This window comes from Dermacentor andersoni, chromosome 1 (assembly GCF_023375885.2).
Source record: "Dermacentor andersoni chromosome 1, qqDerAnde1_hic_scaffold, whole genome shotgun sequence".
NCBI classification, from domain to species: Eukaryota; Metazoa; Arthropoda; class Arachnida; order Ixodida; family Ixodidae; genus Dermacentor; species Dermacentor andersoni.
Genome location: NC_092814.1, coordinates 252,761,988 through 252,781,170, shown reverse-complemented (window position 1 = coordinate 252,781,170; position 19,183 = coordinate 252,761,988). Strand labels below are relative to the sequence as shown.

Below are 19,183 nucleotides of genomic sequence, written 5' to 3'. Positions count from 1 at the left end.
TTCAAGTACGTAGAAAAATGTCCCGTTTGTTGTTCATGCATAACCTTTTAGCACATAAACTAAACATTTCGCATCCCGCAGTACTTAAACAGCTATCGTCTAGACGAACACACCACACAGGAAGTCATTTACTGGAACCAATTTTTGCAAGAACTGAAACATTCAAACACAGTTTTTTCCCGAGAACCGTTTCCGACTGGAACTTTCTTCCGGGGGCCATTTTCCAGTCCTCTAATTTTGTTAAAGCTCTAGAAGAGTATTTGCTTGAGTGAATGAGTGCTGTATATGTACGTATACGTGTATATATGTATAAATATGTACACGTGTATACACATTTTTCTGCTTGCTTATTAGCGGCAATCTGTTAAACTGCCCTTCTTTGTTTCTTTTTCTTTTTATGTCGCAGTGTATTTACATGCCTTGTATAGCCCCTCCTGCATGGGCCATAACTGTTGGCCTGCAGTATTCTGAAATAAATAAATAAATAAATAAATTGCCGGGATTGCAAGTGCACCCCCTCTTTCATCGGTGCGTGGTGTTGGCAAGGCATAGGTCGCAGTTAACCCGAGTAATATTAGAAGCGGAGTGCATTCACAATCTAGGTGACCGCTATGTAAGCACCCCTTCCATTGCTCTGTCCCGACCTGAGCGATATTACTTGGCTGAGCACAGGGCAATCGTGGGCACGTGAAGTGATCTGACTTATCGATGATGTGCTGGCTCTGCGTATCCCCCTTTTCTGTGTCTTTTCCTGTTTGCCGCGCATACATATTATGCTCGTCCGCAAATAAAGATCAGTTGGAAGTTAGCGCTCTTTACTTGTCTCTGTCCTTCCTGTCCAACATTCATGCGCTACGAAGACACTGTCGTTATAAACCACGACCAACTCGCCCAAGCCTCTACCCTAATTCACTTCGTTTAGCTTCACGAACACCCACCGCCCCATCGAGATAGAACATTCACTACAATCTTCGTGGTCGGGCACGTCTGTTGTAAGCGACGTAGCAGGGAATTACGCAAGCAGTCTGGTCATTAAGGGTAAACCTATGACTTCTCACTTTGCCTTTCTGTAGCCAAATCCGGATAACTTCTTGACTCCAAGAACGTTTCAATTGCTGAGAACTCGACCACCATTCACTTTCGTTGGCTGATGAAACTGTCAGATTGCAGCTGAAAAAAAGTATGTAAAACTTAATGAAGTTCTTAAATATATACATAATAAACTAAGCCCCAAGTAATTGTTCGGTCAGTGCCAATTAAGTGCGTTGTTGAAAAAAAATATTAGCGGAATAGTGACACCTTTATATTAATTCGCGAAGATAAATAATCAATATTTTGAGACAAGGGCTTATTCACATGTATTAAACATCCTACAAACCACCTGCTCAATTCAACCTGCCGCACAGAACTTACTGCAAATTTATAATTAAAACTACCTTATGGTGTTAGTTGGTGTGTTACTCGACAAACCTTTAGCACTGTATGTAAGGCACCCTTTGCACAATTAGTGAAGAAAGTCGAGACTTTTCGCCATTCAAAATGAAAAACGAGGTTTGGTTACGGTAGATAAATTAATAGCTCTGTCACTTTTCCAGATTAAAATAACTTCCATCTGGCAAGCCGAAGATGCCACCCGAGTCCAAGGACTTCGAGCCGCCACCTGAGGCCACCACAACCAAAACTGCCGTACTATTCTTTTTAATAAAATTTATTTTCTTCTTCTCTTCCACCGTTCTACGTCTTTTAAAGATTCACTGATATTATAATGCAGTAAGTTATCGCACTGAATTATGCTACAGGTGATCACCTGCTTGGGTGCTCCAGAACCGCGAAGTGCCAGAAGGATAGACAAGCTGCCCCGACCCAGTCCGGGTCTAGTGGGGGGCTCAGGAGCGTGGCCTTGAGGATGCTGTTTTTCGCTTTATTTTCCACATAGATGAACTTCCCTGGGCAAAGGAGAGTATAGCGCTGGCTTTACTAAATGTACAACCCCCGCCTATGTATACTTGTCACAAGCACGGACCGGTATGCAGCTACGTAGGCGTTCGCACCGTCTACTGTAGGCCACTGGGTCGAGACATTCTGGGTCCGCATTCACAAAAAGTTGTTACGCAAGCGCTGGCTTTACTAAATGTACAACCCCCGCCTATGTATACTTGTCATTAGTGACGGATAGGCTACGCTAACTATAAGGCGCGTAAGGCATGTAATCTTTTATATTGGCGACTGATGACGCTCGCCTGGCTTAGTGCAGTATCGTGCAATTCCATAATGACGAGCACGAGGAGGGGCGACCAGCTCTTCTTGACAATGCATGCTCACAGAAAAGCCCCCATCCCACCCTCAGAGGCCAAGACATGCAAGCACTACTCCAGCCACTGACAAAATTTTGCATGCAGTGAGCTTCCTCCCCTTCTCGCTTTGTTTTATTGAACCCCCTCTCTCGATGCACACGCTGGATTCGCCCCTGCCCTCATGTCCAAATTCCTCTACACGCCGATGGGAATCGAACCAAGAAGCTGACACTGCAACTGCAACTAGTCGCCCCGATGGGTGCGCTTCAAATACATATCATGCTGTTGCCGTGGTATCAATATCGCGCAATTTCTTCGTATCTAAATTCGCTACAAACCTTGCGATGTTCCACGAGTGTGATCTTGACGTGGAAGCTCAGGAAGACTGTTCTCGATATCACTGAGCAACCAAGGGGCGTCTCCCGCCTCACTGGATGTTTGCCACTTGCACAGATGGCCATCGTCAAATCCGCAGGATAGCTTCTCCCCTAAGCAGAAAGTCAAGTGGCAGAGATGACAGTGTGAAAGCACATACGTCTTTTTTTATTACTTATTACTATACCAAAATTTAAAAGTCACCTGTGCCAGATACCCCAATTCTAGCCCTTGAGGCGGATTACACGATGACGCGGACATTACTTGAACGAGAAATCAATATGCATAACCAAATAATTTAATACTTTCGCTAAATCAATTTTTAAATAATTACTTTACCCGCCGAGGTGGCTTAGCGACTTTGGCGTATCACTGCTAAGGCCGGGGGAGCGGTATCAAATCCCGGCCGCGGCGGCCGCATTTCGCTGGGGGGCGAAATGCAAAAAACGCCCGTGTACCGCACAATGGTTGCACATCAAGGAATCCAAGGTGGCCTGAATTATTCCGGGTGCCCTAACTACGGCGCGCCTCATAATCATATTGCGGTTTTCGCACGTAAAACCCCAGAATTGAATTGTGCAAAGTGTGCGACGATATACGTTGGCGTACTAGTTATTTTTGTGCTTCAGTACATAAAACAGCGTTTTGTTAAAGAAGTAAGCAGAACAGCGGTGGACCTTTAACGGGAAGTTTACACATATTTATTTATTTATTTATTTATTTATTTATTTATTTATTCATTCATTCATTCATTCATTCATTCATTCATTTATAGTTATATCGCAAGACGCCAACAAACAACTGTGCGTGCGTGCGTGTGTGTGTGCGTGTGTGTGTGTGTGCGTGTGTGATGCTAAGAGGAAGCTGTAATTGTCATCTTTGGTGCACAATGAATGGAAAATTTTTAGTATGAACAATGCCACGACCTTACTGTCGACGTTAGAGCAATTAGCATTCCATCAATGTAGCGACACACCGTACTGCCACCGCCGAAGCACGTCATGTATGAGCCGTGTACTGCAACCGGGCTTCTCTCTCGCATTTCCCTCTGGACACGTTGTGCCATCTAGTGGAGGGTGCGCAAAGTCCCCCTCATTTTGCGTGGCCTCCGAGATTACACTGGTTGTGCACTGGCGCGTACTAACGCTGAGAGTTAATCCCTCGCTGCCCAGTGGCATTCGTGGCGCAGCGCTGAAACATCAGGCTGCCTTGCTTGAAGAACCCATGTGGCACGGGTTCTTAAAAGGTTTTCTTTAATGCGAAAGCATCATATGCCCAATGAAGCGGAAAATTCGGCGTCCGTTGTTATCATCCGGTGGTACCAAAACCCAAGTGATGACGTCGCGTTCCCGGCGCTGGACTTGCAGCGGCTCGCCCTGCGAAATCCCACGGTGAACAGCTACGACGTCGGATCTGGTCCGCTCCGAAAATTTCATGAAGGTGGATTAAGGGGGAGTTTTACTTTCAGGTGATAACTTAGACAAGCGCTAATTATTTCGCATTCAAATCACGTAAGGATACTTGAGCGACTGTCAATTCATTTACTGAAGAGAAAGCGTCCTAAAGAGGCTAGGTTGCTCGACACAAATCGGCTGAAGTAGGCGAACAACGCTCACCGCATGAATAAATTTTAGGCCGCTCGAGTAGCGCAACGCTTACGTTCCGCGGCGGTGTTAGATCGCCACCGGTAAGCCAAGTTCTTCTTACCGCGGGAAAGGTCAGCCCTGTTCTCGCAAGACTAAGAAAAAATATCGCTGCTTTTCAATGTAAACGTCTATAGTCTTGTATTTAAGCCTATGTGTTATTTGCTTGTACACCGAATATTTACGCTATCTTCTATTAAAATATTGTTAAAGCAAACAATGGCGTGTTCCTCACCCCACACTGCTATACGTAGTTTATTAGCAGACAAGTAGAATCTAACAAACAACAAAAAAGCCTTGGTGCAGCTTGATGACAATCCATCAGCCCATTGTACTGCTATGAATAGCTGATATAAGCTAAGGCTAAACACGTGATATGGGCCCAAATTACCTATTTCAGTAAATGCCTTCGTACAGTGTAGAAACTTGTGGCAACCCCCTTTACATTGGCAATAGGTTTCTGTTTTACCACATATACTGCAAAGCAAAGAACAGTTCGCTAAGATGCTTTTGTGCATTCAAACACGTGTCCAAAAGGACAGGTATTTGATTTTAGTAATGTGAAAACGTTTGCTCGGGAGCAGTGATGGGGCCCGAGAAACTTCGTGGATTCATGGCTTATGCACAGTGCTATGTCGGCCTGCCATTTTAAACATGGCCCCGGCCGGATGTTTACAGCTGCTTCGTAGATAAATAGGATGTATTAGCTCTATTGAACCATTTGTGTACTGACGATGCCACCCACATAAGTGGTGAAACGTTTATGTTTTGTTTTTGTTTTTCTAAACGTTGTTGAGTAAATCCAGTGCAAAGATGTTGACAAATATGAATTCCCTAACTTTTGGAACATTTCTTTCAAATATCTATCTATTGCCTTAAATAAACTTCTACCAGCTTCACAAGCGATGTGTCACAGATATCATTCCTTAGCGCCTTCATGCTTTTTCTGTAGGTTACTAACTTAAGCACGCGAACGATGTTAATGTCGACTAACAAATCACGTTAGCCGTAGTGAAAAACAAATTAAGCAGTGGCCCTCAATAAAAAGAATAATTCCAGTGAAAGTACCAAGGTAATCACTTGAAAAACTGTTTACCTACGATAGAAGAAGCGCAGATCCAAAAATTGCCGCATATGTAGAGCAAGGTAATAGAGATTTTTTGAATATCTAACAAAAACACCTGAGCGCACCACTTTGAAAATATTGCTGCAATCCCTCGCTAATTATTGCCTAATTGAAAGTTATGAAAGACAACACCTCCTATTGCGAACTACTAAACCAAGTTGCATTCTCTGACATTTGAAAGTTAAGGGACAAAAATGACAAAATCACGTGCAATTCATGTAAATGATGAAACAATGTGCGTTGCAGTAATTGCTTGCCTTTTTTGTCGCCGCAAGGATAGACTTCTACGTCATCGATTGCGCAGTAGAATTTGTTGCCCGTTTCCACGGTGGAATAGCACCGAAAATGAAGCTGCACGATAAATACACAAACACCCACAAAAAATTTAGAAAGAGACTTCAAAGCATTGCCATAGGCTAATATCTCAGGTTAGAGCGACATTGTATACAGCACAACTAAAAATGAACTAAAAAGTACTGCCACAGCAAAATACTCGAGGCTGGAGGGGCATTATCTCCGATAAATAGAGAACCAGACACATTCTTTGGAGTACTGTGTTCAAACAAACCGCAAATAGCTTTGACTGTACATGCTTGTCGACTTCGGTGCAAGGCTTAAGAATTAGTATGTGCCTATTCGCGCACTTCAACCTACGAAAGTGTTAAAACAAACTAACCCGTCATGGTTCAATTAATAATCAAAGTTTTCGCTGTTGTGCTGCATGAACACCCTCATATGGTTCTGAGCATTCCTAAACTTCGGCCACACCTCAGACATTGTTTTGTATCATTTTCGTCCCGATATGTCACCTAGCACCGCTGTGAGAAAAACGAGCCTACTGGCAGCACCTACAAGTCCCATTTCGAATGTCTTTGCGAAGCATTTTCTCACGTAATGCCCAAGCTATGACATGCATCATATGAACTCCTGCATCGTTGTCTTAACAATTCAAGTGGGCGTTCTCAGACATTCTCAGACACTCCAATAGACACTCCAATAATCAGAAGCACGCTGTCCCAGTCTTAGATTCAGTGACTCGATTCTCTCCGAATTATGTTTTCATATTTTTTTTCAAAAACTTCCAACTTCATTTTGTCGCGTTCACTTCATCCACGTAAACATACAAGGGAATATGGTGAGCTGTCATACACAGACTACATTAATACGCTTACTGGTTCAGGTCGCAAGCTGCGTGCGAATTTTTTATCTTTTTCTTCTCAGTGTGTGTCTACAATAAATCTTCGTAATATGGGATGCAAAATAACTTAATGGAAAGCTATTTGGTTCATATTCAACATAAATGTTACAGTGTAAAAGAATGAGTAAACAGAAAAGGCACATGAAGCGATAGGATGTAACGCAGGATGTTAGGCTATACGTCCCGTCACGTAATCTGCCTTTAGTGTGTATTTATTCTTATCAGCAATAACTTATCTCGATATCATTTGTTTTATCATCGACATTTATTTCTAGAAATTTTCATTTGATGTTCATTTATGTCTGTTTTTGTACTGCATAATGTCTGGTCTATTGTTTTGGTGAAAAAAGATGTGAGGTGACCTGTACGGAAGGATCTTACACATGCAATACACACTGTTTTGTAATAATTTACTTAACGACAATCAAGCAAACTTGCACCATAGTAGCATCAAACTATACTGTTTTCCGTCGAGATCGCCCAACTAGGGCTGGTGGCAGAAAACCCATTGTCTGGTGTTGTTATGAACGAAAAAGATGGTCACGAAAGTTTGTTCCTACGGGTATCAAACCAAATCAAAAGAAAATTTTATTACACAATAATATGAAAAGTGCGTACAAAGATATTTGGTCCGATAGCCTAAAGCGGCTAGTGATGGGTCCAATACAAAAAATGTTTTGCAATAATTAGCAGTGTTATACAAACAAAATAGCGAAAGTATCATACATAAGCGGTAAATACTATATATAATCACAGAACTGCGCTAAAAACAAACAAAACAAAATCCAAACTCAAGAACGTGCTTGACAAGATAAGAAGTGGCATTTGCATGTAATGTCAAAATTTCTTGCTAGTTTTATTTCAAGAGGCCAATTGTTCCACAGCTTAACACCAGAAAATTTAATTAATATTTCGCCGTACACATTCGAACATAAAGGGAGATTAAGATTACCGTTGCGGTGCATGCCGTGTGTTAAATGACGGAAACGTGAAAATGGCACGCGGCAGAGGTGTGTTTGTGTTTATTATTTTATTTATTAAGCAGGAAATCTTGTAGTCTCGTATATCAGTAAATGGCAGTGTACGCAGCCTCTGAAATAGAGGATTAGAGGGATGACGCACCGAGGAGAAAGCAATCGCACGAACAGCTCGTTTTTGTAATCGGAATAACGGGGTAAGGTATGCTATGTACGTTTGGCCCCACGACTCGCAAGAATAGCTAAGGTACGTGGCAATGAAATAAAATATAATATTCGTAGCAATGTCAAATCAAAGTATTGACGTGCTCGTATGAGAGTGTAACAGTTGAATGACAACTTTTTGCAAATGGTAATGATTTGGTCTCTCCAGTTAAGGTTACTGTCAAATATAATGCCTACATACTTAATAGTCGGAGCAGATTCAATGGTTCGATCGTTTAATGATATTCTAATTGAAACGTAGTTCACAGTTTTCATTCGTGAATGGAAAATAACGTATTTTGTTTTATCGGCATTTAGTAATAGTTGATTTTCACGAAACCACATTGAAACAGCTAGTAGTTCATTGGATACACTATATTGTAAGGTTTCAAGTGAACTACCTGCGAAGAAAATTACAGTATCGTCCGCATACATTAATGTTTTAAATTATTGTAGAATTCGCGGGAAATCATTAACGTATAGAGCGAATAGAATGGGACCCAATACGGACCCTTGCGGTACACCACATGTGACATTCCTAGATTCGGATAAAAAACCATCAATTAGTACTTTCTGCTTTCGCGATGCGAGATAACTGAAAAAGAAGTCATGAGCGCCATCGATAATACCATAGCACTTCAGTTTTTTCTGTAGTGCCGAGTGACAAATGGTATCAAACGCCTTTTTTAGGTCGATAAAAATTCCAATGACAATCTTTTGATGGTTGAGTGCAGAGGTGAGTATTTGAGATAAAGTAAGCACCGCTGTTGATGTGGATTTCCCTGGGACGAAAGCATGTTGTTCTGGGCAAATTATGTTATTCTTGCTAAGGAAGTCCTTCAGCTGTTGAGCGATTAATTTTTCAAAGATATTGTTTACTATACTGAATACGGATATCGGTCTGCAGCTGCTGGGAATATTATGGTTGCCCGTTTTGTATATTGGTACAATTTTGGCCATCTTGAATACATCTGGATAGGAACTCGCATTTAATGAATGGTTAAATAGATGACAAAGTGGAGCACTCAAAACATCTGGATTGTCTTTTAGTACCCTAGCTTGTATACCGTCTATTTCTGCGGCTTTGTTCAACTGTAGATTTTTTATAGCAGACGTCACCAGCTCTTTTGTTATGGCCTGAAAGCTCAATCTGTTTTCACTTTTTTCAACATAAGTGGTGGGCCGTGCAGTACTAAATTGTTTCGTAATGTTTTCGCCAATCGTGGCAAAGTAATCATTAAAATCATTTGTAAGGCTATTTGTGACGTTGTCAGGGAGAATTTTCTTTTTGTTATCGAGCCCTGTCACTTCTCTGACTATTTGCCATGTTTGTTTTGGGTCGCAACGGGCAACGAATCGTGCATAATATGCCCTTTTAGATTTACGCAATAGCCCAACTGACTGATTTCTGAAGTACTTAAACTGAGCATTGTAATATTCATTTGTTTTGTTTAACTTCAGCTTATTGTAATAGCAGTCTTTTTTTCTTCAGCAGTGCTAGAATAGGCTCTGTTATCCAAGGACATATGGCGTAATCATACCTACGTCGGGTGCACGCATACGATGACTGCTTTATTCCATTCGTGATACTGCAAATAATGTTATCACATTCTACTTCTACTAAACTGCTGGGGCGATTCTTTCAACAAGAAACAATACTTTCAACAAGAAAAAAACTAATTAAGGATTTTACTAAAGCTGACGACCACGCCATATTGGACCGTTTGTGAGACTTCTATGATAACATGATGGGCAGCGTCACGACACTCTGGGATGCTTCAAAAGAGACTGTTCATTATTGCATTCACAAATTCGCTCCTGACGAATATGTTCGTACTAGCAAAAACAGTCAGTGGATGACCAGGGAAATTATCCATTTACGCCGTAGGCTAAAACGGCTAAGAAAACAGAAGAAATCCCTCAATATAATTACTGTCCTAAAAGACGTGCTTGTTACTAAACTTTCCGATGCCAAGGTTAGATATTTCACTAAATAATTGCCTGACTTCTTGATAAAAATTCCTGACAAATTCTTGCGATATCTAGAAGAGACAGATGCTGTACCGCGTGAAATATTCGTTGGCGGTTGTCTCGTGAGTGATGCCCCGAAAATTGCTGAGTTTAACCATTACTTCTGTTCCGTATTTACCACTTCCGAGTACGAGGCAACGCATGATAACTCACTTCCAGTATTGTCGCCCGATTTTATAACATATGAGAGCGTACTGTGTTTGCTACTTAACCTGAAAACGAAATCGTCAGCTGGTCCGGATAATATCCCAAACACATCTTTGCACAGGTATGCCGAACCGGCTGCACATATTTTGACACATTTTTTCCGTCTTTCCTTCGAAAACTCCTTAGTTCCTGATGATTGGCGTACGGCACGTGTAGCGCCAGTGTTTAAAGAAGGCTATCGTCTGAACGTTGGAAACTACAGGCCTATTTCTTTAACTTGCACGACATGCAAGGTATCAGAACACATAGTCACACATTACATCACCTCCTTTCTTGAAGCAAATAACTATCTGTCGCCTTTCCAGCACGGCTTTAGGAAACAATTATCAACAATAACACAATTGGTCACAACAATTCACGAGTTCGCCGCATCGCTTGATACGGGAAATCAAATTGGTGCTATATTCTTGAATTTTAGTAAGACGTTCGACCTCGTCACGCACAGCAAACTCAATTCGAAATTACAGCGCATAGGCCTACCTCTTAACCTGGTTAAATGGATTCGTTCCTATCTTTCTGATCGTAAGCAATATGTACAAGTGAATGACTGCGCGTCTGGCGTTCTGCCTGTAACATCAGGAGTCCTTCAAGGTAGCGTTGTGGGACCTGTTCTTCTTTTAGTGTACATAAATGGCATTGTTACCTCCACAGATACGTCAAAAATAAGTATAAAGCTTTTTGCAGATGACTGCATACTTTTAAAACCGTTATCCCTCCTAGCGATGAACAATGCCCATAAACTAACATCTGTGCCGTTTACAAGTGGTGTAAGAATTGGTCTATGAAACTAAACAGTGATAGCTAAGTCTTCATGCGCATTACACACAAGAAATGCCCTCTTAATGAAACGTTATCTCTTAACAATTGCCCTTTGATGGAGGTTGATTAATATAAATGTTCAGGTACTACGATTACAAACCGCTTATCATGGTCAAGTCATATTACTAAAACATGCTCATCCGCTTCTAAAAAGCTCGGTTTCTTGAGGCACAAACTAGAAACAGTTCTATCATAAATAAAACTACAGGCCTATAAAGCGTTTATAAGACCTAAGTTAGATTACGCTAGTGTCGTTTGGGATCCATATCTCAAGAAAGGTATCAGGAAACTTGAGATGGTGCAAAGAAAAGCGGTCCGTTTTATATTTAACGCTTACCAGAGAAATTACTCGCTGTCATCGTTCATGGCTAGTAATAACATCCCTGTTTTGAAACACCCAAGAGCAATTGCTAGGCTGAAATTTCTCCATTTACTATATTTTGGTAAATTTAACATTAAACCTGAAATTTCTTTAACACACCGAATTTCTAGGCAAACTCGACATACACATGCTCATACTCTTTAACCCTATTTTGCATGCACAAATTTTTTCATGTATTCTTTTTTTCCTCGGACCATAACATAATGAAATGCGTTACCGTTGGAAGCATTTTGTGATGGGGATAATCCTGACTTAGAGAGCTGTGTACCTTTCGGTTCGTGACCACACGGTGAAGACTGTGGTGTTTTTTTTTTTTTTCATATTGTGTATCTCTTGGTTGTGCTTTGCACTTTTGCTCTATCCTGGTGACTTTTGATTATAATTATGTATTATACTGTGCTCTACCATATCGCTACATTTTTTTTTGCTTTTGAATTTCTTTTGTCAACTGTTTTGTTACGCTCCCCTGCTTGGTCTTTCGACCGCAGTATATGTTGCAAATAAACAAAAAATAAAATAAACTTCCCTCTTTATTGTCACAGATGCTGCCCCACGTCTAATAATGCTCTGGCGTTCACTGATCACGACAACCTGTCACAAAATTGTTTACCGATGCTGGACGTGCGCTCTTCGTATGTTCATCTCTTCGACAACGCTGCCGCAGCGCACCGAATTTAACCTGACCAATCCGGACCGTAGCTCGCACGAGCTCTCGTGCGCAGCGTCGCTACGCGGGCCTGCAACGCGTGGTTACTACGCCGAAATCCATCGCCCCCGTCGGAAACAACGTTGCGCGTCAGACTGCAGCAAGCAGACATGACGCAACACAACATCCTTCATGCCTGCAGTTATATGCGAACCTCCGGACAGCGTAACCACTTGGGCACCAGTCATGGAAACGGCATGGTGCAGGTTCAACCCCGGCTGAATTCCTTTACTTCGTCTCTTGCTGACGTTCTTATATTCTCGGTTTTACCTGCGTAATGTATCATTTCTGTGAATAAAGTACGGCGTGACTCACCGCCGTAGGATACGACAGGGTAACCACGAGAACAAAATATTTCCACTTTATTCCACAAATTAATTGCTAAGCAAGTCGGGCCTCTCTAAAGCTAGAAAAAAAATTGTGTCATATCAGCGAAGGGCAACATGCGCGGTACCCGCCTAAAGCTGTTGACGATACGCATGACAAGATAAAGGCACTAGCCCTCCCCTGCGCGATCTGTGTAAATAGCCGCCGCTCAATAAAGTCGGGGCTTTTTCCCACCGCAGCGCTTGGCCACGATGAATGTGATACACAAATGAGTCTGGAGCCCAACGTGTTTCCTAAAAAGTATCACCTTCCTCCTAATTCAATCAGAATGCGACAAACCAGGAACCTATAATAATGCAAGGCGTTTCACTTAACTTGAGCCAAATTTTTTAAATATTCAGATGCTACGTAGCTGGACAGAACCAAGCTTAGGTAATGTTGTTTGCCGTCGCTTGGAGATGCCCAGATTATGTTTTGCCTTCCGCCTGATTAGAGTAGTAATAAATAAATCAACTTCTCAATTATTATAATTCGATGAAAAGTGTCAATGAGGAAATTGTAGAGCAACATCAGAAACTCCCGATACAGCTTTCTGTTGCTGAATGCGCGCTACATAAAAGTGTTTTTCCGAACGTGAAAGAAGCCCACAAATACAAGCAAAGTGCCTAAGGGGCCAGTCGTGCGGCAATTTTGCGTGTATTCGCGGGCTTCTTTCACGTTCTGAAAAAAATATGAATTGATTACTTAGTTAGGCAATGATTAATTAATTCGAACTAGTTTCTACTTAGGTAGAATGCAATAAATAATCTGAGTATCCCCAAGTGACGGCAAGCAACATACGTACTTTGGTTCGGTCCAGCTACGTGGCAGTTGCATGTTTTTAAAGTTTGGCTCAAGTTACGTGAAACACCCTGTATAGCGATGCGCTTCCCGTCATTTTATTACTTTCTAATCATCCGTTGTGTTCTTCAGTTGATATCGTCAATAGGGACGGCGCGATGGTGTGCAAGCCAGCTCTTATGAGGTGAAATTTTTTATTGGATCAGAATCATTAGGATATTCCGGACCACTTCAGTTCAATGCAAGTTCCACTGAAAGCAAGGTTCTCATGATGAAACGTCGTCCACATTGAACATTAACACTGAAGCACTTTAATCCCAAAGGAACCAGTAAAATGCTGTGGTATGACAGGTGTATATACTTGCCATTCTGGAACAGCGCAAGCCAATCTCAGAATTTTCATTTACAATTGGCCGTCGGTACGAGTAATATGTTAAGTAAAACAAATCACAATTTTCTTCCCAACAATAAAGCTATAGACACTCACCTTGTACTTATCCGTAGCAGTATATCTGACTTCAGCGGGCGCCCACCTCTTAGGCAGTAACGCTACATCGCGGCTCCAAAGCGTTTCATCCCCTGGTTCTGTACAAATAAAGAAATTTTTAAAAACAGGCCACAGACGTAAATTCACTCTCTCATCCTTAATTGTGTTTTGCACCCAATCAGTCAGTCAGTAAGTCAAGAACTTTATTGAGGTCCTGAGCAGTTTCAAGCCAATAAGAATTTTTTTTTTTTTTCGTGGGCGTTGAGTATAGCAACCTGCCACTGAGCAAACGGACAAGCGTGTTCATCTATTTCTGCCGCTGTTATGTGTGGTGGAAGAGCAGATGGTTTTCCATAAGCAGGTGAACTTGCCGCCAGTCACCAGCACGACGACATTGAACTTCGTACCCTCCGGAGTTCGTCAACCTCCCTGCCAATAGAGGGCGTCGTTCTGAGTCCAGGGGAGGTATTCTGTAAGAGTCCACCTAGTAAACATGTCCATTTCGTCTGTTGTTGAAGTTCTGATTGGCTGGGCTGCGCGTCCGGCAGCAGCTAGGCGCCACAGCCAATAAGCACTTCAGCAGCAGACGAAATGGGCACGTCCACTAGGTAGACTCTTACAGAATACCTCCTGAGGTAGTACACCAGTTGTCTGCGACATTTCTACAGGTACACCTCGACCGTTCATTTCGGCATCACTTCGCCCACGTCTGTACGAGACAGTCCACAATCTGTCGCATTCTGGAATCCGCGCAACGCAAAATCTTCTTTTTAGTCGCTTAATATTGCCACGGATAAATGTGTGTTCGCAACTGGGTTTGCTGCTGCCTGCCATGTCAATGCTCCAAGATTCAGCGCCACCCCGTACCACCTTCCAAGCCTTTTCTACCACCGGGTGCCCGTTTTGATATTGTGCACTTAGACCTCGTCGGTCATCTTCCATCTTCGAGGCGCTACTGTTACGTAGTCAAATGCATCGACCGCTACACACGATAACCAGAGGCTACACCCAACTTCGACATCTCGGCGCCCATAGTTGCAGCAGCCTTTGTGTCCAGAGGTATTGCCTGGTCCGGCTGCACTTAAGCAACTGTTTACGGACCGCGGAAGGCAGTTTGATCCCGCCCATTTTTCAAGAGCTGCTAAAGCATCTCGCTGATGGCAATGAATCACCTAAGAGGTGGGTGCTCCACTTGCCTTTTGTTGCGGCAGCAGCATTGACGTCGCATGACTAAACTAGCGCAAACGCTCGCATCCGCACGTGCGCGGTTGCTGCGCTCGGCACTCGCTAGCACCGGCTAGCGTTCAGTAGATTAAACCTAGTCTGAGAGTTCGCTCCCGTGTCTTGTCTGCTCTCTTCGGAGGCCTGTCGAGACCTACGGGTTCGCACTGTCGCCCGTCGCCACAAACTCAAGAGTGTTTGCTGATGATGCAGTGCTCCTTACAGACTCGAAGTCTGCGCTGCAATACCGATGTCGTGGTCTACCATTCGGCAAGTTCTCACAAAGGTTGGTAGCTTTTGTCGAACTAATGCTATGTTCAGACTACATGCGCTACGTACGGATCGTTCGCACGGAACGTAAGCGCAAACGCAAAAAGCGCAACTACTTTGTTCACACTACTGCTGCATTTAGCGGAAAGTACGCAACAATCGCAACCAGCCTGGGCGTAAATGTTGGAGTACCCGCTACTTTTACGACAGGCACAGATACGACTGCTACGACGCCGCCAATGCACGAAGCAGTTTCGGTTTGCACCTTCCGGTCACGGAGCTTCCGGCCTCCCCATATTCCGCGTTTTCATCCGGTGACCGCCTTCCCAGCCATCCGGCGTTGCAACGCTGTTCCTTGCTGCTGCTGCCGACGCCATCCGCGTTTTCCCGGGTTCGCGCCGAACGCGCGCGGTGTCCCTGAGTGCAGTGCGGTTTTCTGGTCTCATTGTGTTGTGTACATTGCCCGTGCCTAGTGATGATGCTAAGTGCGGAAGCTTCTTCGCTGTGCAGCGATGAATTACTAATTGAAGAAGTGCGACAGAGGCCGATACTCTATGACCAGCGCCTGAAAACTTTGGGCTTGAAGAGCCTCGACCTGCGCTAACAGCCGCTTGCTGATCGGCGCCATGGTAAAAAATGCGAAACGCGGCTGTCCCAGAACGGTGATTGGCCAGTCGTAAAAAACGTATCTTATCGAAAGGCTCAATGTGAACGTAGGCGGTTGCTAACTGCGTAAACAGTCGTTCCAGCAGTTGCGTAAATTGCAATAAATACGCCACTTATAGCGGGTGCGACTGTAGTCTGAACGCGGCATAAACAGCAAACGCTTCACGTTCAAGCCTCAGCGGGCTCTATCTCAGACTGGTATTATTGTGATAGCAAGTATATGTACACTCATGGCGAATTTCCACTGTCGTCGTCGCCGTGATTTCCCGTATAAATTTCAAGTCTGATAAGATCGTGGCCGCGCGCCATAAGTTGTAGGGGCGAGCGAAAGCATGCGAGGGGGAGCCGAAAACGATGGTGTCTTGATGCGGCGGCGACTTTTCGCGCGGGCAAGGGACGAAGGCGGGGAGCGCGCGCCGACTTTTCGCGCGCGCTACGGGGGCAGGCAGGGTAGCGCGCGTCTCCGCTTCTACACTTGCCGTGGTTGCGCATGCCGCGGCCTAGCGCGGCTGCGAGCGTCCTATCTTGGAGGTAATCTGCGGTGGGTTCGAATGCTAGCCGACGCGAGGATAGCTGATGGCTTCGTTTGCGCTGTGTTCTCACGTTCATAGTTCGGGCTGGAGCGAGAGGCAGCACGGACGGGAATTCGTTCGCCTCTGCAGCCCCTCTTGATCACGCCAGCGTTCTGAAAGCGTGTGTCCGCGGTCCCGGAGTGAGATGTGTTTATTTTGCCTTTGCGCGCGTGACACCGTGCTGCTTAATTTAGTTAATAAGCGAATGTTTACAGCAGTTTATACAGCTGGTTAATCTACTAACCTTACTGCGTCTATCTAATAATTTGCTGTCGCAATCAATGTTTCGCCTTTCGGGTGAAACTGCTACTTTTTTGATACGCTGACATACGCAGCACTCTCACAGACCCTTGAAGACAGTCTTAAAGAATAATCTTGTTACGAAGGCTGAAGTCACTTTGAACTCCGCCACACATAAAGCCAGCGTGATCAAGTGGTTTCGACGAGAAGCCTGGCTACTTCATGAATAAAGACAGGGTCTGCCTATGCGCTAAGGTAAGTCGGCACGTGCTCGGCTTCATGCTACCATCTCCTGCGTCATGCGGTAGATGAGGATTCGGCTCCTCCCCGGAGGCCAATTGTCTTCTATTTTCATTCTTATTTTACGTCTTCGTTCTAAATTAAAAATTTTTCAGAAACGCGTTCCATCGCGTATCAGTGGCAGCTACACGAGAACTATGTCACAGAATTTTCTTATACGTCGACAGATGCGATGTCAGTTTCGGTTTGCGAATCGACTTACATTCACTTTTCGCGCAAGCATGGAAGTTCGCATCTGGGGCAACGATTGCTTACGCATGTCCTGGCGCCTAAAGTGCTTGTTTTTGCATCGGTGAGCATCCTAAGCTTGGTGATTTTGTGAAGGTTTTTTTTAACTTTGTAAAATTTCTCCTGCTCCAAATTTTGTTCGTAATTCGGCTTCCTGAATACTTCTTCGGATCACACATGCAATGTAGTCAGCTTTCCTTTCTTTTTCTTCTTTTTTACAGGATTTCAGTGTACAAAAACGTTCGTGCTGCTGAAAATGATCCCTAGTAATGGTCGGCGAGGTTACCTGTAGTCACGTTTAGTTGTGACGACGGCCTTGATCCCGGTTGCAGGTTTCGAATAATTCGCACGAGCAGGCCATGGTACTGACTGGCGTAGGGTACGAAGTAGAAGAAACGAAGGCACTGTTTCGGACTCTTCGGCTTGCTTAGAACTGCTGATGTGAGTACTCCCGACGATTTTTTCCTCATAGATATTGTGTAAAAAGCATAACCTCCTGGAAAACAAGAAAACTTGCACAGTCAAAAAGAAAGGAAATGACAATGTGATCTCCGTGTAATTAATTTATCCTAAAGACAGCTCGCATTGCGCAAAACTTGTCTAGAGCACTGAAGGACGGTGATACTGCCTGAATTCGTTTCGCTATTTGATTTGTCGTTCTCTTTCTTGTTTGGTTAGCTTTCTTTGTTACATTTGCGTGCTGTCGTTTTTATTTTTTATCTTCTTTTTCTAAGTCCAGTGTAGCCGCCACAAACGTGCATACTTTCCTCCCTCTTCGTTGCACAATTATTACGACATAAGGGAGCCAAGACTATTTAAATGCGCAAAGTTTGTGGCTGTAGTGCATGAGAAAGAGTGGAGACGACTACAACATAAATGCAAATACACTCAACTAAAGTGCAGATTGGTTACAGACAACACTGGGTACGGAATCTTGGGGGCAAATGAACTGTAGCACTGTAGGGGCAAAGGTATGCTCCTTAATACATTACAATGAACTTGAAAATGGAAAGTCCGAGATCAATCACAGAGGAAGCACCGCTTAAAAAGAAAGAGTAGCTCAAGCGTTGCGTATGCTCGCGCATTATTGCATACAGATCGATATCACCATTACTATTCCATTGTACTGCGCAGATAAAAACGTTTCAAAAGCCGAGCAGTTGCAGGTCCAAAAATCACATGTCATGAAACATCCGCGTACTTAAGGAACATCTAAAGACCAAGGAACATCTGTGGACCAGTGAACAGGTTGTTCAGCGAAATGTGTCGGTTGCGGGCAGGAATGGCGTCAATGCACAGCGCAGGTGCACAGACACAAACCTGCGTGTCTGCAACAGAGCCTCGCACTCCAGGCTTACCAGAGATTAAAATTCGCTTTTGCCACGCACTTGGCTGTTGACTCTAGATCAGTATACCACTGTACATTCAGCCTACCACTACGTTATGTACATGTGTCACATGCACACTTCTTTGTTAGCCATTTAGCCTTTCTACCAGCGGACAGAGCACACACGTCTTTCAGCCGAACGATAACCGCATATGATGAATCATTGCCAGCTTGTTTCACTCGGCTGCGAGACCTTCGATCCCTCCATGGTGCCTCGCTCAGCCAAAAATCAACCTTGTAATACCTGGTATCTCGAAAAAAGCTGATCTATCATCACCAGCCCTTAGACAGCTCACGCTACTATATTTGTACAATAACTACCATGACTCTACGCATATTTACACTGATGGATCTGTCCTTCCAAGCAGCTCCGCGGCGGCAATCGTCATACCAGAGAAAGCTACAACAATCAAATTTAAGACGACCCACGCGACAGCATCGACGGCAGCAGAGCTCGCAGCGCTCTTTACTGCCCTTCATCACATTGGTGATGAACCGCCACACAAGTGGACAATATTCTGCGATTCGAAGGCGGCACTGCAGTCTCTACTGTCACCTTTACGACGCGGACCGCACGAACAACTAATATTCCAAATTACAGAGACGTTACACCATATAAGTGACGCAGGCCATGAAATAACCTTCCAGTGGCTTCCAAGTCACTGCGGGATTATCGGCAATGA

General features: G+C 43.8%; 1 protein-coding gene across 2 annotated transcripts in view; it reads right to left on the bottom strand.

Annotated features, from left to right (window-relative positions):
• LOC126548104 (MAM and LDL-receptor class A domain-containing protein 1-like) overlaps window positions 1–19,183 on the bottom strand; it is a 272,165-nt gene that overhangs the window by 191,602 nt on the left and 61,380 nt on the right. For both annotated transcript variants that reach the window (XM_055063643.2, XM_050196214.2), the window contains exons 6-11: window positions 17,400–17,609; window positions 13,617–13,714; window positions 5,696–5,789; window positions 2,633–2,782; window positions 1,808–1,946; window positions 1,059–1,170 (exon numbers count right to left, since the gene is read on the bottom strand). In XM_055063643.2, the coding sequence (XP_054919618.2) occupies window positions 1,059–1,170; window positions 1,808–1,946; window positions 2,633–2,782; window positions 5,696–5,789; window positions 13,617–13,714; window positions 17,400–17,609 (803 nt within the window). The remainder of the gene's footprint in view (window positions 1–1,058; window positions 1,171–1,807; window positions 1,947–2,632; window positions 2,783–5,695; window positions 5,790–13,616; window positions 13,715–17,399; window positions 17,610–19,183) is intronic.